The sequence below is a fragment of the Staurois parvus genome, unplaced genomic scaffold (genome assembly GCF_062004578.1).
Source record: "Staurois parvus isolate SC_StPar_1 unplaced genomic scaffold, SC_StPar_1.0 ptg001422l, whole genome shotgun sequence".
Lineage (NCBI taxonomy): Eukaryota > Metazoa > Chordata > Amphibia > Anura > Ranidae > Staurois > Staurois parvus.
In genome coordinates, this window is record NW_028319218.1 from 649,619 (window position 1) to 670,618 (window position 21,000).

Genomic DNA, 21,000 nt, shown 5'->3' on the forward strand with positions numbered 1-21,000 from the left:
ACATTGCTAGTTTCTCCTGCTCTGCTGATCCTCTGCCACTCAGTCCTCTCTCTGTAGCGTTCCCATGTTGCACACCACACAGGCCGTCTGCTAGTTGCTCTGCCCCAGTCTGGATCCTGCTAACCTTCCTGCTGCTCCACGCTGTACAACCAGTGTGACACCTGCACCAAACACTCCCACAGTATGTACACATGAACCAGAAGCAACTGCTGATGACATCTTTCCAGTTCACTTGTTGGCTTCCCAGTGCATCCTGGGATATCTCATACCTGCAATACCTCCAAAACAAACTGAATAAAAGCCCTCAAAAGGTGCTGTTAGCCAGCTTTGTCATAGACTTGAAGCACCAAGAAAGTGAGATGGGGTATATTTTTGAAGCAAAGCTAACACAACGTGTGAACAGGACTGTAAGGTAACCATTTTATTTAGTGACAGCTGCTTTGACTGGCATTCAGAGTGCTTTAAAAAAAAAAAAAAAAAAAGTGTGTCCAATGCCACCATTTTGAAGGAAGTGTAAACAAAAGGCCTAATGTACGCCCACCGCATCATAATGCGTACACCAAAAAAATGTGTACTCGGGTGCCTTAGAAAAAAAAAAAAAAAGGGTCAGTGTACATCTTGTAATGCGTGGGTGCTCATTGAAGACCCCTAGCAAATAAATGTGCACAGATGCGACACGTTGACGAATCAAGCAGCTCACGTCAACCCAGGTTTATTACCACAGGCACAGGAGGTGCATAAAGACCCCAAGCTGCTGGAAACACCATTTACAAATCACCTACATCCTAAACCAGAGCAAATAAACAGAAATTATTATAATTTCATTATTTATGAAGAGAGAGAGTTCTCTCTCCACTAGCTGCAACGCTCTCTGGTTACAGGCGTCCTACTACATGGAGCCCGAGATTAATACTGGAGGGGACATGAAACACAAAACACAGATTTATCTGCTACACAAAGTATTCTTTGGGCAATATCAAGTCTCAGTAATACTGGTGAAGAAAAGGAAAGGACATCTGTCAAACAGCACAACGTTCCTTCGCTCTGATCAGATGGAAACATCAGCCTAAAATATTAAACAGCACCAACTGCACGGAGAGCGCTTCCCAGAGACGCTCACAGCACCCGGACACTAGAACAGCAATGGGCAAACTACGGCCCGGAGGACCTTTTAATCCGGCCCGTGGAGCGTGATACTGTCAGGATGGCTGTCAGGATGTGTGTAGGCGGGGCAGCGTGACGAACATGAGGGGAGCTAGGCTCCTCTCACAGTCCGCCCTGAAGACCGGAACGGAGCGGGAACACGGCGAGAGGAACGTGCGGAGCAAAGGTAAGTAAATTGACACAGGGGGGACTTAATATGGGGGATGAATTACTATATGGGGGGATGAATTACTATAGGGGGGATGAATTACTATAGGGGGGATGAATTACTATAGGGGGGATGAATTACTATATGGGGGGATGAATTACTATAGGGGGGATGAATTACTATAGGGGGGATGAATTACTATAGGGGGGATGAATTACTATAGGGGGGATGAATTACTATATGGGGGATGAATTACTATAGGGGGGATGAATTACTATGGGGGATGAATTACTATATGGGGGATGAATTACTATGGGGGATGAATTACTATATGGGGGATGAATTACTATGCTTACTATGGGGGAATATTACTATACTTACTATGGATGACACATACACATATCATTCATCTACGCTTGGTCCGGCCCCCGGGTCCAATATATGAACCCATTGCGGCCCTCAAGTCAAAAAGTTTGCCCACCCCTGCACTAGAATATCGAACTGCACTGACGGGATGACCAGAATGAATAGTTATTACAATCTTTTGTACTTGGAAAGATTAAAAAAACAAAAAAAACACAAAACACAATGTACTTTAACCCCTCGCCTACCGGGCACTTATACCCCCTTCCTGCCCAGGCCAATTTTTTGCGTGGTCACATTTTGAATGACAATTGAGCAGTCATGCAACACTGTACCCATATGACATTTTTAGAATTTATTTCACACAAATAGAGCTTTCTTTTATTTACTCACCACTGGGTGGTTTTTTTTTTTTGCGCTATAAACAAAAAAAAGAGCAAAAATTTGAAAAAAGTTTTTAGTTTCTCAGAGATGTTTGATTCCTATTGCCCAACACCTGGGACATGTAGTTCCGGCTGCCGGGCAGGGCGTTTTTTTCCTCCTTTAGCCCTGCTACAGGCAAGCAGCAGGGCTCACCTGTCAGCTGATTGCTCTCACACAGTGCCAGCCTCTCTGAACCCCGCCGTGAGGTTTCCCGGGCTCTGCTTGCTCATCTGCGGGCCTGGCTCACTGTCGACTAGGGAGGAGGGAGAAGAACGGACAAGTCCACTCCCCTTCTTGTGCTGACCTGGAAGTGACGTTATGGTGTCACTTCCGGGTCCCCGTCGAGAGATTAATGCAATCCCCGGGAATGAATGTAATATGGTGCGATGTGCACAGCATTACATTCAGTGGAGCAGAGGGGAGACATGCAGGGTCTTTTTGACCTTGGATGTCTCAAAGAGAACCTGTCACCAAAAATCATGTGATGAGGAAAAAAAAAAAAAAGTAAAAAACACTTAAATTGTAAAAAATGAAAGTTACACTGAAGCACATACCATCCCCCCCCACAAAAAAAAAAATTTGAGGCCCCCACCACCACATACACGCACGTACAAACGTAAAAGCACGTGCTGGGGCGCCTACGCATGAAACCGTCAATTGCGATACATGTCACATATCGCCGCGCACGCCAGGATGAGAGCGATAATTCTAGCACCAGACCTCCTCCATACACTATACTGGTGACCTATTAGGAGCTTTAAAAGTGTTGACCTGTAGAAAATATAGGGGACTAAAGTTTGTCTCCATTTCATGAGCGCTCACAAATTTAAGGTTTGACAAGTTGGATATTTACTCGCTGCAACCTCATCTTTTATATTTTACAAAAAAATAGTGTAATTTATTGCTTTTTTGTGCCCTAAAATTAACTTACTTGTATTTCTTACTAACATTTTTCGGTAAAATTATGCAACATAAAAAATTGGACCTACCACTATTGTATTCTCTAGGGTCTCTGCTTTCAGAAAATATATCATGTTTTGGGGGTTTTATGTAATCTTCAGGCCTAAAATTATTTTTTAAACATGTGCAAAAACGGCTCTTGCGGAGAAAGGGATAAAGGCTAAGCCCTGACCCCACCCCTTTTCTGAGGAGCAGCCAATCGGTGTTCATCACACTGCAAGGTCTCTCCCCTCCGTTAGTCCCCGGGAGCGGTGCTAGAGAGAGGAGGAGATAAACAGCGCAATGTTACAAATATTACACATTTAAGTCGCCATGAAGCCCCTTTTGTTTTTGTTACAGTCCGGCTTCCGTCCCCTACACTCCACCAAAACTGCCTTAAACTCTCCAACGACCTGCTAACCGCCAAAGCTAATGGCCACTATTCAGTGCTCCTACTCCTTGACCTCTCTGCGGCCTTCGACACAGTCGACCACCCCCTCCTCCTCAAAAAACTACACTCCCTCGGCCTCAGAGATTCTGCTCTCTCCTGGCTCTCATCCTACTTGTCACAACACTCTTTCAGCGTTACCTATAATGCTACCACCTCCCCCTCACTCCCCCTCTCTGTTGGGGTCCCTCAAGGCTCCATCCTCGGGCCCCTTCTCTTCTCCATCTACACCTCCTCCCTTGGCCAACTCATACACTCTCACGGCTTCAACTACCACCTATATGCCGACGACACACAAATCTATCTCTCAACCCCCACCTCACCCCCTTGGTCTCAGCCCGAATCACACACCTACTGAGCGACATATCAGACTGGATGTCACTCCACTTCCTTAAACTGAACCTCTCCAAAACCGAGTTTCTTGTCTTCCCCCCAGCCCAGACCCCACCACCCATTGACTTCTCCATCACATCCAACAATGCCACCATCAAACCCGCCCCGCAGGCCAGAGTACTTGGTGTCATTCTGGACTCCAACCTATCCTTCCAGCCCCAAGTCCAATCTTTAACAAACTCATGCAGACTCCACCTCCGCAACATGCAGACTCCACCTCCGCAACATCGCCAAAATCCGCACGTTCATAACTCCAGAAACCACTAAACAGCTCATCCACTCCCTCATCACATCACGACTCGACTACTGCAACTCCCTCCTCACTGGCCTGCCTCACCGCTGGCTATCCCCGCTTCAGTCCATCCTGAATACGGCTGCCAGACTCATTCACCTTTCCAAACGCTCCATCTCCGCCACCCCCCTCTGCCAATCCCTCCACTGGCTTCCGATTGCGCAACGGATCAAATTCGAAATCTTAACACTGACGCCCATCCTCTGGAACTCCCTGCCCCAACCCATCAGATTATCACCTGCTCTCCTCTCCTTTAGGCGCACCCTGAAAACCCATCTCTTCAGGGAAGCCTACCCCACCCCCTGCTAAATTGCTGACCTCCCCCACTCTTCCTACCACTCCATCCCCCACAGCTATCTCCTCCTGTGCCACCATCCCCTCCCTCCTAGATTGTAAGCTCGAAAGAGCAGGGCCCTCTATCCCCTCATGTTTTGCATTGTATTGTTGTTGTTCTGTCACATGTTCTGTCCCCCTTTGTAATGTACAGCGCTGAGCCAACTATTGGCGGTTTATAAATACTGTATAATAATAAAAGCCCCGCCGTTCCTAAAATCACCTCAGATTTAAATACGATTTTGGTTAAAATAAAAAATTTTATCAGGACAAGTAGAGTGGGGCCCCGATTTAGTCCCTGGACAAGTAGTTTTCTCCAAACTTTCCACACCCCTGGTTTCTATTATAAAATTTTGCAAAGAGGTAATTTTTCCCCTTCACTGATGTGCATTTATGAGGCTGCATTGATAGGCAGCACTGATGAGGTGGCACAGATATGAAACAATTATGGGCACTGAGAGGCAGCACTGACTGACGGCACTGATCATCAGGGCCCTGCTGATCGGTGCCGATCCCTGCTCTGACAATTGCTGGTTATCGGCAGTACTTTCTTCACGGAAAGTGCAGCCGATAACCAGCAACTGCATTTACCGCTGGCCTGCTGTGTCATTGGACACGTCTGATAACGTGGTAAAAGGCCGCTGTGATTGGCCTTTTACCACATCACGTGATCAGCTGTGTCTGTGGGACATATTGCTTACAGAGATTGCTGGGGGCGCACGGGAGGGTGCGCTCTTGGATGACGTCATATGACGCCCTCCCAGAACTGGACAACCGTGCTGTAGTCGTCATTCGGCTATAGCGCGGTTAGCAAGTGGTTAAAGGCAAACACCCCGAATGAAGAGCTATAAAAGATTCATGTTCGGGACGCACCGATGCCGATACGGAGCCTTTCATGAGTACTGCTCCTGTGTGAACCCAAAGTTGTCATAGCCAGACTTCACACATGAGCGGTGCGGGGAAACCTCCCTGCAAATCGATCCCATACTGTCACAGAAGGAAAAGGCTGGGGATTTGAACTGACCGTGTGGATCGCGCTTATCTAACGACGTTTTCACGGAAACTGTGTACGCCGTCATAATCTTTGATGCTGCACCTTGCAACACGGCACATAAACTGGCAACTTCAGTCAAAGAGGCACCAACCAATTTGCCCTCTTTGAAGCTCAGAAAGCTCTGACATTACTATTACCAGCAGCACACAGTGAATGAAGAAAGTGAGGCTTTCCACCTGTTAGCTAGGTGTCTCATCACACAGTGGAAGCCAAAGAATGTTACATCACCTCTGCTTTCACCACCATACGTTGTCACCTTCACACCTGCAACCTGCGTTTCCATATTTTTGTCCAACCCTTGTATGGTTTCATTGGAACCCTAAAGTTAACCATAGCTCAATTTTCTCCCACAGGCTGAAAGCGAAAGCGGGGCCCGGGGAGAGCGGGCACAGTGAACGCCGGGCCCGGGGAGAGCGGGCACAGTGAACGCCGGGCCCGGGGAGAGCGGGCACAGTGAACGCCGGGCCCGGGGAGAGCGGGCACAGTGAACGCCGGGCCCGGGGAGAGCGGGCACAGTGAACGCCGGGCCCGGGGAGAGCGGGCACAGTGAACGCCGGGCCCGGGGAGAGCGGGCACAGTGAACGCCGGGCCCGGGGAGAGCGGGCACAGTGAACGCCGGGCCCGGGGAGAGCGGACACAGTGAACGCCGGGCCCGGGGAGAGCGGACACAGTGAACGCCGGGCCCGGGGAGAGCGGACACAGTGAACGCCGGGCCCGGGGAGAGCGGACACAGTGAACGCCGGGCCCGGGGAGAGCGGACACAGTGAACGCCGGGTCCGGGGAGAGCGGACACAGTGAACGCCGGGTCCGGGGAGAGCGGACACAGTGAACGCCGGGTCCGGGGAGAGCGGACACAGTGAACGCCGGGTCCGGGGAGAGCGGACACAGTGAACGCCGGGTCCGGGGAGAGCGGACACAGTGAACGCCGGGCCCGGGGAGAGCGGACACAGTGAACGCCGGGCCCGGGGAGAGCGGACACAGTGAACGCCGGGCCCGGGGAGAGCGGACACAGTGAACGCCGGGCCCGGGGAGAGCGGACACAGTGAACGCCGGGCCCGGGGAGAGCGGACACAGTGAACGCCGGGCCCGGGGAGAGCGGACACAGTGAACGCCGGGCCCGGGGAGAGCGGACACAGTGAACGCCGGGCCCGGGGAGAGCGGACACAGTGAACGCCGGGCCCGGGGAGAGCGGACACAGTGAACGCCGGGCCCGGGGAGAGCGGACACAGTGAACGCCGGGTCCGGGGAGAGCGGACACAGTGAACGCCGGGTCCGGGGAGAGCGGACATAGTGAATGCGGGGTCCGGGGTTTAGTTACACTTTAAACATGGACTCATGCTTGAACAAGTGAAACATCAATCAATTCTTTCATCCACAACATATGCTAAATAGAGGAACAGTGACTGTATCCGCCGCAGCTGTCTGTGTACCAGAACAGAGATCTGATAGGATGGATTCCCTGCTCAGCTGATCATTTTCTCCCCAGCTTGGTTTTAAAACTGACATTTTTCAAGCTGGCTGGTGCCTGCAGGGCGGCTCACAGCTCGAATTTAAAATGCTGAATTGGCTGAAATCTGAACGGTCCACAGCCAGCCGAACAAATGTCAACAATATTACCAGTAATCATGGATTGTATGAGGGATTTGATTTCTTAGAGTACAATAAACCGAACACCATCAGGCTCTGTGCGCACCACAGGGGTATGACTAAGCGTGCAGGACCTTTTTTTGGGTTTAGGGCAGCAATTCGTTTTAACAGGCTGCCCTATGGACGAGAAACACAAAAAAAAAAAAAAAAAAAAAGTTCCTGCATCATTTTTCACACAACACCAAAACACATAGTACTTCGGTGATGTGCATTTTGCCATGCATGCGCATTAGCAAAATGCGTGGGGGTGCTGTGACATCGGCACACACCTGTAAGGGCCCATGTACACTGCAGATGATAAACTCACATTTAGGAGCTGTTCTGCATTTTTTTCAGCAGCCCCTGAACTCTCCCTAATGTTTTCCTATGTTTCCGTGTACACATCGTCGTTTACAGTCCTTTACAGGCATTTTTTTGAACACAGAAAACTTGCGTTCAGCAGTTGATTTCATCAGTGTTTCAAATGCAAAAGGCTTGTAAAAGCGGCAAATGGCGTTTATAAGTGTTTGAAAAATTTTTTTTACTCAAGTTCCCGACGCTGTCCAGAGCCTTTTTTCATCATGAAAAATGCATGCAAAGGGTTTTCAAGGTACTCAGATGGACAAAACACTGAACACAGAATGTTCCTACCAAGCTTGTCACACATTGTAATGACCAATTCACACCTCAGACCTCTCCCACCCTTGGAAACAAAATATATGTTAATGACCAATTCACACCTCAGACCTCTCCCACCCTTGGAAACAAAAGATATGTTAATGACCAATTCACACCTCAGACCTCTCCCACCCTTGGAAACAAAAGATATGTTAATGGACATTCACACCTCAGACCTCTCCCACCCTTGGAAACAAAAGATATGTTAATGAACATTCACACCTCAGACCTCTCCCGCCCTTGGAAACAAAAGATATGTTAATTACCAATTCACACCTCAAATTCCTCATGAAGACCCCCTGCCAGGTGGCCTTAATGACTCCCTCCACCAGACACCTTTCCCACCCTTGGAAGCCAAAGAAATGTTAATGAGCAACTCACACCTCAGCTAATCTCCACACATACTGCTGTCTCTGCTTCTACTCTCTGTATTTATTTGAAACAATATGAAATAGTTAATAATTTACCACTTTTCAGTGCATTCTGGGCATTTGGGAGGTTCTCCTGTGCTTATCTTTAAAAAAACGTTTCTAAACAAACGCACATAAACGCGGTATGCAAAAGCGGCTAAACAGACTTTTTAACCTACGTTTTCCAGCAGTTTCCATCGTTCAGAAGTGTCCCGTGTACATAGGGCCTTAAGCGTCATTTGACACTACATGCGTTTCAGTTGCTTTTTTTCTGCACCCAAAACGCACAGAAAGTAAACGATACGGTTGTCAGTGTCATAGTTCACATCAGGGATTCCAGATCCAGTGCGTTCCGGTTGCAAGGGAAAAAAAAAAAAAAAAAAGTAGCACAGATGGCATTTTTTTCTACACAGAACTGTACTAGAACGCATGTAACACATCAAGAACGCACCAAAAACGCACATCCCTATTTAAATGGAAGAAAAAGAGGGGAGAAAATGAACCAGAACGCATCAAAAATGCACCGGAACCCGTCAAAACCGCGCTTGTGGAAACACACCTGGACTGTCGAGCTTTTTTTTCCCTTTCCCCATTTATATTTACCTAGGTGGATGCTGCATTCGTCCCCCCGCCGGCTCTAAGGCTACATTCACACTTCAGCGATTTGTAGCTCGAAGCTCCAAAAATCAATTGTTCTCTATGGTGCCTGTTCACACCTGATCGCACAAACAGGCACTACAGAGAACGATTGATTTTTTTAAAATTTGAGCACTTTTGGAGCTTCAAGCTACAAATCGCTGAAGTGTGAATGCAGCCTAAGGGTGAGAACTCAGTGATCACATGACCTCTCACAGCCACTCTGAGCAGAGACTGTCATTCACTGCTCTCTGCTCCGCCCCCGCAGCACTCACTGGAGCGTTGGGCTGTGGAGGGGGAGGAAGCAGATGGCTCAGGCCTGATCCAGGTGCCGCTCCAGACTATTTGAAGTTGGGATCTTTACCCAGGCTGGAGCATACACCCTGTTCCAAATTATTCTGCAAATTCTATTTAAGTGTCACAAAGATGAAATATTTTGTTTTTCAGTGTAACTCATGGATGGCATTGTGTGTCAGGGCTCTTTTGATCACTGAAAACAATCTGGGACACCTGTGATCATTAGATTGGCCGGTGAGCCCAATTTAAGGAAAAAAACTACTAAAGGACGGCGTTCCACATTATTAAGCAGAGCGCCATTTTCAAGCAATATGGGGAAGAAAAAGGATATCTCTGCTGCCGAAAAGAGTGAAATAGTTCGATGCCTTGGACGAGGGATGAAAACATTCGATATTTCACGAAAACATAAGCGTGATCATCGCACTATGAAGAGATTTGTGGCTGATTCAGAGCACAGACGGGTTGGTGCAGATAAAGGCACATTGAGGAAGATTTCTGCCAGATCCAGGCATCGGATCAAGAGAGCAGCTGCTAAAATCCCATTACATAGCAGCAAACAGATATTTGAAGCTGCTGGTGCCTCTGGAGTCCCACGGACATCAAGGTGTAGAGTCCTCCAGAGTCCTGCAACTGTGCATAAACCTTCTATTCGGCCACCACTAACCAATGCTCACAAGCAGAAACGGCTGCATTGGGCAGAAAAATACATGGAGACTCATTTTCAAACAGTCCTGTTCACTGATGAGTGCCGTGCAACCCTGGATGGTCCGGGTGGATAGAGTAGTGGATGGTTGGTGGACGGCCACCCTGTTCCAACAAGGCTGCGACGTCAGCAAGGCGGTGGTGGAGTCATGTTTTGGGCCGGAATCATGGGAACAGAGCTGGTCAGCCCCTTTAGGGTCCCCGAAGGTGTAAAGATGACCTCTACAAAGTATGTGGAGTTTCTGACTGACCACTTTCTTCCCTGGTACAGAAGGAAGAACTATGCTTTCCGTAATAAAATCATCTTCATGCATGACAACGCACCATCTCATGCTGCAAAGAATACCTCTGCATCAATGGCTGCTATGGGGATAAAAGGAGAGAAAGTCATGGTGTGGCCTCCATCCTCCCCTGACCTCAATCCTATTGAGAACCTTTGGAGCATCCTCAAGCAAAAGATCTATGAGGGTGGGAGGCAGATTACATCCAAACAGCAGCTCTGGGAGGCTATTCTGACATCTTACAAACAAATTCCAGCAGAAACTGTCCAAAAACTCCCAAGTTCAATGGATGCCAGACTTGTGATCTGCTATCAGATAAGGGCTCCTATGTTACAATGTAACGTGACCGCTTCAAATGTTTACAAAGTTACAATGTTGTTAAAAGTTTGATTGAAATAGCTTTTGATTTCAGTAAATTTGCTGCAAACACAACAAATGACAATTTTCAGTTCTTTACAACCTAGAAAGTGTTTTGAAACTTCCTGTGCGGAATAATCCGGAACAAAAATCCTGTTATTAGGAGGTTTGTGCAATAAAATGTGAATTGTAATCTTCTAGTTGTAACCTGAGAATTCTGCCGACTGATATTTGCATCAATTAGGTAAATGAGAAAAATATCATTTGCATAATAATTTGGAACACGGTGTAGTGTGTTTTCAGTCGGCTGAAAACGGGTCACAGGAGTGCAGAACAAACTACACGCCTGTGACCCGCAGAGGAAGTACAGACAAAGAGCTTTGGCTGTACTTCTCCTTTAAGGCTGTGTCAACCAAACACATTTTCTCCAGTTAAAATTTGGGTTCCTTTACATAAAAGTGAGGATCCATCCGCAACTAAACATCATGGTCAAAAACCGCACTTGTACCGCCATGTGGAGTGCGTCACCAGAGGACTGAAAATCCACAGCATGTCCAAATTAGCTCGTATGTATGGCAGGGAAGAGGTTGGTGTCTCAGACCCAGGTAAGGGCACCCCAACTATTCTGCAGCACACCCACAGCGAACCTTCACCCACTTTTAGACCCCGGGGGGGGGACGGGGGACGGAGGAGGGGGATCATGACCACTGACTACCAATAGAGTCTATCAGGCCAAAAATGCAATAAAAGAGCCTTTACCAAGCTGCATGGATGGACGTTACATACATGTGAAGGAGCCGCAAAGACAATGAAGGGATCCCTTGTTATGATCAGTCAGGTGACAGTGCGACAAATCACACAGCTGTGAGAAGGGGTCAGTGGTAGGAATTGGTGATGGTCTATCACACACCATCTTTATTACACCACCATAATAACGCCCGGCACCCTCAGAACGAGGCCCGGCGACCGTCTCCCTCAGAACGAGGCCCGGCACGGCGACCGTCTCCCTCAGAACGAGGCCCGGCACGGCGACCGTCTCCCTCAGAACGAGCCCCGGCACGGCGACCGTCTCCCTCAGAACGAGCCCCGGCACGGCGACCGTCTCCCTCAGAACGAGCCCCGGCACGGCGACCGTCTCCCTCAGAACGAGGCCCGGCACGGCGACCGTCTCCCTCAGAACGAGGCCCGGCACGGCGACCGTCTCCCTCAGAACGAGGCCCGGCACGGCGACCGTCTCCCTCAGAACGAGGCCCGGCACGGCGACCGTCTCCCTCAGAACGAGGCCCGGCACGGCGACCGTCTCCCTCAGAACGAGGCCCGGCACGGCGACCGTCTCCCTCAGAACGAGGCCCGGCACGGCGACCGTCTCCCTCAGAACGAGGCCCGGCACGGCGACCGTCTCCCTCAGAACGAGGCCCGGCACGGCGACCGTCTCCCTCAGAACGAGGCCCGGCACGGCGACCGTCTCCCTCAGAACGAGGCCCGGCACGGCGACCGTCTCCCTCAGAACGAGGCCCGGCACGGCGACCGTCTCCCTCAGAACGAGGCCCGGCACGGCGACCGTCTCCCTCAGAACGAGGCCCGGCACGGCGACCGTCTCCCTCAGAACGAGGCCCGGCACGGCGACCGTCTCCCTCAGAACGAGGCCCGGCACGGCGACCGTCTCCCTCAGAACGAGGCCCGGCACGGCGACCGTCTCCCTCAGAACGAGGCCCGGCACGGCGACCGTCTCCCTCAGAACGAGGCCCGGTATGGTGACCGTCTACCTCAGAACAAGGCCCGGTACGGCGACCGTCTCCCTCAGAACAAGGCCCGGTATGGTGACCGTCTACCTCAGAACAAGGCCCGGTATGGTGACCGTCTACCTCAGAACAAGGCCCGGTATGGTGACCGTCTACCTCAGAACAAGGCCCGGTATGGTGACCATCTACCTCAGAACAAGGCCCGGTATGGTGACCATCTCCTCAAAACAACGCCTGGTAAATGTCAGTTGGTGAGTTAACCACCCCATTTATTAACAATCGTTTTATGATTATTAGTATACCTCACTATAACAACGGTACAATAACGGACTATCTCCTCAGAATAATGACCAATAGGATGCCGAGCCACCATCACCTCAGAACAACACCCAGCCACCATCACCTCAGAACAACACCCAGCCACCATCACCTCAGAAAAGCAACTGAAGTTTAATGCATCACACAGGTGTGAATGGGGGTCAGTTGTAAGAGTTGGTGTGGGTGACAGTTTATTTTTTTTCCTTTTACCAACTTTTATTGTTTATTATTATACTTTAGAAAACCGCCCGGCAGAGTAACCATCTCCTCAGAATAACACCCAATATGGTAAGTATACCTCAGAATACCCCCCGGAATGTTAACCATCCCCTCAGAATACCGCCCGGTAGTGTCCATCTCCTCAGAATATTGACTAGTACACAGTGCCCATACCTTCAATTTGGAATGATGGTCAGTTGTAGGAGTCGGTATGGGTGACAGTTTATTTCCTGTTTTTACCAATTATTGTTAGACTTTATAAAAACCAACTCCTCAGAATAACGGTCGGCGCGGTCCCCATCTCCTCAGAATAACGGTCCCCATCTCCTCAGAATAACGGTCGGCGCAGTCCCCATCTCCTCAGAATAACGGTCCCCATCTCCTCAGAATAACAGTCGGCACGGTCCCGATCTCCTCAGAAGAAGAAGAACGGTCGGCACGGTCCCGATCTCCTCAGAAGAAGAAGAACGGTCGGCACGGTCCCGATCTCCTCAGAAGAAGAAGAACGGTCGGCACGGTCCCGATCTCCTCAGAAGAAGAAGAACGGTCGGCACGGTCCCGATCTCCTCAGAAGAAGAAGAACGGTCGGCACGGTCCCGATCTCCTCAGAAGAAGAAGAACGGTCGGCACGGTCCCGATCTCCTCAGAAGAAGAAGAACGGTCGGCACGGTCCCGATCTCCTCAGAAGAAGAAGAACGGTCGGCACGGTCCCGATCTCCTCAGAAGAAGAAGAACGGTCGGCACGGTCCCGATCTCCTCAGAAGAAGAAGAACGGTCGGCACGGTCCCGATCTCCTCAGAAGAAGAAGAACGGTCGGCACGGTCCCGATCTCCTCAGAAGAAGAAGAACGGTCGGCACGGTCCCGATCTCCTCAGAAGAAGAAGAACGGTCGGCACGGTCCCGATCTCCTCAGAAGAAGAAGAACGGTCGGCACGGTCCCGATCTCCTCCTCAGAAGAAGAACGGTCGGCACGGTCCCGATCTCCTCCTCAGAAGAAGAACGGTCGGCACGGTCCCGATCTCCTCCTCAGAAGAAGAACGGTCGGCACGGTCCCGATCTCCTCCTCAGAAGAAGAACGGTCGGCACGGTCCCGATCTCCTCCTCAGAAGAAGAACGGTCGGCACGGTCCCGATCTCCTCCTCAGAAGAAGAACGGTCGGCACGGTCCCGATCTCCTCCTCAGAAGAAGAACGGTCGGCACGGTCCCGATCTCCTCCTCAGAAGAAGAACGGTCGGCACGGTCCCGATCTCCTCCTCAGAAGAAGAACGGTCGGCACGGTCCCGATCTCCTCAGAAGAAGAACGGTCGGCACGGTCCCGATCTCCTCAGAAGAAGAACGGTCGGCACAGTCCCGATCTCCTCAGAAGAAGAACGGTCGGCACAGTCCTGATCTCCTCAGGTGTGAACGGGGGGGGGGGTCAGTTGTAGGAGTCAGCGTGGGTGACAGTTTATTTTTTTGCAGTTTTTACCAATTTTTATTATACTTTATAATACCGCCCGGTACAGTGCCCATCTCCTAAGATTACCGCCCGGTGCAGTGCCCATCTCCTAAGATTACCACCCGGTGCAGTGCCCATCTCCTCAGAATACCCCGTTACAGTGCCCATCGCCTCAGAATACCGGCCCATACGGTAACAATTACTCAGAATACCACCCAGTATGGTGCCCATCTCCTCAGGCATGACTGGGGGTCAGTTGAAGGAGTAAATGTGGGTGACAGTTTTTATCATACTTTAGAACACCGTTCAGTACAGTGCCCATCTCCTCAGATTACCGCCCGGTATGGTGCCCATCTCCTCAGATTACCGCCCGGTATAGTGCCCATCTCCTCAGATTACCGCCCGGTATGGTGCCCATCTCCTCAGATTACCGCCCGGTATGGTGCCCATCTCCTCAGATTACCGCCCGGTATGGTGCCCATCTCCTCAGATTACCGCCCGGTACGGTGCCCATCTCCTCAGATTACCGCCCGGTACGGTGCCCATCTCCTCAGATTACCGCCCGGTACGGTGCCCATCTCCTCAGATTACCGCCCGGTACGGTGCCCATCTCCTCAGATTACCGCCCGGTACGGTGCCCATCCCCTCAGATTACCGCCCGGTACGGTGCCCATCCCCTCAGATTACAGCCCGGTACGGTGCCCATCCCCTCAGATTACCACCCGGTACGGTGCCCATCCCCTCAGATTACCGCCCGGTACAGTGCCCATCCCCTCAGATTACCGCCCGGTACAGTGCCCATCTCCTCATATTACCGCCCGGTAGAGTGCCCATCTCCTCAGATTATCACCCGGTACAGTAAAAATCACCTCAGAATACTGGGACGAAGCGCGACAAATCACACGGGTGTGAATGGGGGTCAGTTGTAGGGGATCGTTGAGGGTGACAGTTTATTTCTTTACTGATTTTTACAAATTTTTATTAAACTTCAGAATACCGCCCGCTACGGTGCCCACCCCTCAGAATACCGCCTGGTACGGTGCCCATCCCTCATCTGAGGGCCTCCAGGCCGCGCTCTCCCCCTCAGACACCTGTTCCCTCCCACGTGACCGCCCTCCAGCCAATGGGGCGCCGCCCCCCTCTCTCTCCTCACAGCCGCGCTGGGCGGGAAAGTGACCATTGTGTGTTCTGTCACACAGCCCGCCGGAGCCGATCACCGGAGAGCTGCCCGCCGCCGCGTCCTCCTCCCTTCCCCCTCTTACACCCGACCGCCCTTCCTGAGGTCACACTTCGGAAACAAAATGGCCCCGGCGGCTGGTCATGTTACCGCGTCTCCTCCGCCATGTTCTGTCAGCGAGGACGTAATCCTCCGATCCGCCGTCACCGGGAAGATGGCGGCCAGGTTATATAAATACCCCGGGTATATTACTAATAATGACCGGGTGTACCGCCACACCCGGGGGGTCACCTCTCCGCCCCCCACACACACAGGGCGACTCTCCCGATCCCGCCCTGACAGGAGCGGCCGCCGTTGTGGTGACGCCAAGTTACAAACGCGAGCCGCCCGAGGTCGGTAAACATCGCCGGTACGGATGGGGGGAGAGGGAACGTAAACATCGCCGGTCCATTACCCGCCCGCCTCCCAGGTGCCCCGCGGACTCCCTCCCTCACCCCCCGGGGCTTACATCGGCCGGCGTCCGGTTCCGGAGCTCCAGGTGGATCCTTTTCTTCATGTCCATCCTGCGATCGCGGTCGGTCTCACCCGAATCCGGGTCACTGCGCTCTCCCGGGCTCCTTTGCGCTGCACCGCGGTGAACACTAACCTGCTGGTTCCAGGGAAGGCGAGGGGGCGGGATTCTACTTCTGACGGACGGCTCGCCCGACCAATCAGGAGGCGGCGTGCTTTGGGAGCAGCCAATGGGCGGCCGTGCCCGGGATCCCCCGTGCTGGAGCGATGGGCAGAGAGGTGCCCGGGGCGCTAAGAGCCGCTCCGAGGGTAGGGGGCGCTGCGGGGACCGGCACTGGGGGGATCTGTCTATTCGGCCGACTTTTGTCTTCTGATGGTGTCACCAATCGTCCTGTGCGATGAGCGGGGTCACCGAGCGGCTGCAATTCGGGAAATCACGGGAGGAATTCTGTGACCCTGCGATGACATTTCTTTTGGTGGGCGTGTCCCTTTAAAACGTTACCGACCCCCGGAGGTGAAGTCGGGTCATTTTTACCACCGCCCCTTTAAATCACATGTGGGCGTCATCCATATGCAAATATTATGCCTAGGAAACGCCCACCACCGCCTGTTCATGAATACAGTGTGATGTTTGCATAACTCCGAGGGTTCCCGAGAAGGGTCCTGAGGCGGGGAGTTTACAGGATGCTATGTACCGGCCCCTCCCATCAGCCATGATCTGCCTGTGTTGCATAGAGAAGAACAGAGACCCAGTGATGACATCACATAGTGTAAAATGAAGCAGACAGTTTTTTTTTTAACCATTTTCCATCCAGGTTATAGCCGAAAGACATCTGCAGCGCGGTTGGCTGGTTCTGGCAGGGCGTGTATTGACGCATCAGAAGCGCTGTGTGATTGTTGTGTACGTTGGACATAGCTGATCGCAGAGAAATGTAAAGAGCCAATCACAGGGCCCTTTACCATGTGATCAGCTGTATCCAATCACAGTGAAAATAGACTTGCTGGTTATCGGCGGTCTCCTCCTCGTGTGCTCTGACAGCATGAGGAGAAGAGAACCTGTCACTGGCGAGTCTCAAAGGGACATCTACACAGATCATCAGTGCAGCCTCATCCATGCCCATCGGTGCAGCCTCATCCATGCCCATCGGTGCAGCCTCATCCATGCACATCGGTGCAGCCTCATCCATGCCCATCGGTGCAGCCTCATCCATGCCCATCGGTGCAGCCTCATCCATGCCCATCGGTGCAGCCTCATCCATGCCCATCGGTGCAGCCTCATCCATGCCCATCGGTGCAGCCTCATCCATGCCCGACGGTGCAGCCTCATCCATGCCCACCGGTGCAGCCTCATCCAGGCCGATCGGTGCAGCCTCATCCATGCCCATCGGTGCATCCTCATCCAGCGCCCATCGGTTCAGCCTCATCCATGCCGATCAGTGCAGCCTCATCCATGCCGATCAGTGCAGCCTCATCCAGCGCCCATCAGTGCAGCCTCATCAGTATCCATCAGTGCCCAGTAGTGCAGTCTCATTAATGCCTATCAGTGCAGCCTATTAGTGCCCAGTAGTGCAGCCTCATTAATGCCTATCAGTGCCCATTAGTGCAGCCTCATCAGCACCCATCAGTGCAGGCTCTCTGTGCCCATCAGTGCAGCCTCATCAGCATCCATCAGTGCCCAGTAGTGCAGCCTCATCAGCGCCCTTCAGTGCAGCCTCATCAATGCCCATCAGTTCAGCCTATCAGTGCCCAGTAGTGCAGCCTCAATAATGCCTATCAGTGCCCAGTAGTGCAGCCTCAATAATGCCTATCAGTGCCCAGTAGTGCAGCCTCATTAATGCCTATCAGTGCCCAGTAGTGCAGCCTCATTAATGCCTATCAGTGCCCAGTAGTGCAGCCTCATCAGCACCCATCAGTGCAGGTTCTCTGTGCCCATCAGTGCAGCCTCATAAGCATCCATCAGTGAAGGCTCTCTCTGCCCATCAGTGCCGCCTATCAGTACCCAAGTAGTGCAGCCTCTTCAGTGCCCATCAGCAAAGAAGAAAAATTACTTATTTGCAAAATTTGATAACAGAAACTAGGAAAAACTTGTTTTTTTTTTATTTGTTTCTTTTTAATTCTTGGTCTTTTTCTGTTTATTTAGCAAAATGTTTTTAAAAAACACCACCAAAAGAAAGCTCTGTTTGTACAGTGTTGCATGACCGCGCAGTTGTCATTCAAAGTGTCCCGGGCAGGAAGGGGGTGAAAGTGTCCAGACTTGAGGTGGCTGTAAACCTCAGACGTGAAACATGAACAAAGCACATCCCTCTATAGTGTGTCCTTGTCTCAGTCCAGAGCACTAAGGCTCCATGCACACTGGCGGGTTTTTTTAGACAAAAAAAAAAAAGATGAAAAACGCTGATAATGGGGTTTTTTTTGCCAGTAGTGTTTTAGGAGCGCTAGGGTTTTATTAATATTTTTACATTACACGCGCACAACCCCTCCCCCCTCGCTGTGATTGGATACAGCATGACTTGGTGAGCAAGTTTCAGCCAATGATTTCGGTTGAATCCTGCTGTTCGGCTGTGTCCTAGCGATGTCCTTGATGTCAAACATCGGCCGGTCGTGTGTTCGCCGTGAGGGCATTCGGTGGGCAATTCGCCCACTGCGCCCCACAATGCACTGCGCTCTGACTGTGCATTGTGATTGGCCAAAGCAATGCACCAGACCACAGGTCCCGGGCAATGCTTTGGCCAATCACAGCACAATTGGGCGGAGCTAGCGGTGACGGCACCGCTATCTCCACCCAATTGTTTACATCTGACTTGCAAAAGTCAGATAGCAGTGAATGCTTGGCGGGCGTCGGGGTTTTTTTTTTTTTTTACATTTCGGTGAGGCGGCGTGACAGCGCTGGACGCCATGATTGACGGTGGACTACAACAATGGAAGCATTTTTTTTTAACTACTTACCGTCGCCGTATAACAGATATACTGCTACACGGGTGCGCAAAATCACAACTATATACGTGAGTTTGCATTTCCGGGTAGGGGACGCACGCGCCCCACCCGCACCGCCATTCGCAGCCGCGGATGTCAATCACCAGGTCCCGCCCAGTGATTACCGACAATCACTGATGGGGAGGAGGACTGTTTTGTTTACAGCGGGCACACTGCACAGTACAGCCATCAAGAGCAGTGTGATTACAGTGAAGCACGCAGACCCCACCCCCCAATAAAACACTCCCAGCACACAGTTAACCCTTTGATCGCCCCTTATGTTAACCCCTTCCTGCCCAGTGCCATTAGTACAGTGTCAGTGCTGGTTTTTTTAGCACTGATCACTGTATTGGTGTCACTGGGGATGTTAGCGACACCAAGTCAGTTCCCCCCCCCCCCAGTGCCAGAATGTCTGCCGCAGTCCCGCTATAAGTCTCTGATCGCCACCATTACTAATAGGGGGGAAAAAAATCCCTTTTATCTATACCGCCATTTGTAGACGCTATAACTTTCACGTAAACCAATGAATTTACACGTAATAGGACATGGAGCAAAATACATTTTGGCCTAAATTTATTTATTTTGTAATTTTTTTTTACTGGACATGTTTAATAGCAAAAACTGGAAAATATAGTTTTTTTCCTCCAAATTGTCGGACTTTTTTTTTTAGAGCACAAAAAATAAAAACTGCACCGGCCATCAAATATCACCGAAAGAAATCTCAATTCGCGGGAAAAAAAGAGCGTATATTTAAATTGGGTGCAGCGTCGCACGACCGCGTAATTGTCCGTTAAAGTAACGCAGCGCCTTAATGCAAAAAATGGCCTGGTCAGGAAGAGGGGGGGGGGTATCCTCTGGAGGGCGAGGGGTGGGGAAATACTCTGGAGGGGGGGGGAATACTCTGGAGGGGGGAATCCTCTGGAGCGTGAGGGGGAAATTCTCTGGAGGGCGAGGGGGATAATCTGGAGGGGAGGAATCCTCTGGAGGGGGGGGAGGGGGGAATCCTCTGGAGCGTGAGGGGGTAATTCTCTGGAGGGGGGAATCCTCTGGAGGGGGAGGGGAAATACTCTGGAGGGGGGAAATCCTCTGGAGCGTGAGGGGGAAATTCTCTGGAGGGGGGAATACTCTGGAGGGGAGGAATCCTCTGGAGCGTGAGGGGGAAATCCTCTGGAGGGCGAGGGGGGGGGGGATATTCTCTGGAGGGGGATATCCTCTGGAGGGCGAGGGGGAAATCCTCTGGAGGGGGGGGGGAAATACTCTGGAGGGTGAGGGGGAAATCCTCTGGGGGGGGGGGGGGAAATACTCTGGAGGGGGGGGGGAAATCCTCTGGAGGGTGAGGGGGGGGGGGGGAAATCCTCTGGAGCGTGAGGGGGAAATACTCTGGAGGGGGGAAATCCTCTGGAGGGCGAGGGGAGGGGGAAATACTCTGGAGGGGAAATACTCTGGAGCGTGAGGGGGAAATCCTCTGGAGGGTGAGGGGGATATCCTCTGGACGGGGGGGGGAAATACTCTGGAGCGGGGATTTCTCTGGAGCGTGAGGGGGAAATTATCTGGAGGACGAGGGGGATATCCTCTGGAGGGCGAGGGGGGGGGAAATACTCTGGAGGGGGGAATCCTCTGGAGGGTGAGGGGGATATCCTCTGGAGGGCGAGGGATGGGGGAAATACTCTGGAGGGGGGGAATCCTCTGGAGGGCGAGGGATGGGGGAAATACTCTGGAGGGGGGGAATCCTCTGGAGGGTGAGGGGTTAAAGCAGCATACATGACACATTGTTAGGCACACAGTTAACCCCTTGATTGCCCCTAGATGTTAACCCCTTCCCATCCAGTGTCAGCTAGAGATGTGCACAGTGGAAATATTTGTTTAATTTCAGATTTGTTCATTAAGCCCCCGGTCACATCAAAGCCGATTTTTAAATCGTGCGACTTACAGTGAAGTCGCACAATTTGGAAGTCGGGTGACCTGCCGATTTCAGTTGCGATTTCCAAGACGTCTGACACAGAGGTCTATGCAAATTGCAACAAAAGTAGCGCATGCACTCCTTTAGAAATCTGTGCGGCTCTGACAGAGTCAGAACCG

General features: G+C 51.5%; 1 protein-coding gene across 2 annotated transcripts in view; it reads right to left on the reverse strand.

Moving 5' to 3' along the window:
• The window catches only part of ANP32A (acidic nuclear phosphoprotein 32 family member A), a 73,533-nt gene extending 57,415 nt beyond the window's left edge, over positions 1 to 16,118 (reverse strand). For both annotated transcript variants that reach the window (XR_016308335.1, XM_089662072.1), the window contains exon 1: positions 15,947 to 16,118. Coding sequence is in view for 1 of the 2 variants with exons in the window: in XM_089662072.1 (XP_089518198.1) it covers positions 15,947 to 16,000 (54 nt within the window). In the remaining variant the exon portion in view is untranslated. The remainder of the gene's footprint in view (positions 1 to 15,946) is intronic.
• Between the last annotated feature and the right edge of the window lie 4,882 nt (positions 16,119 to 21,000).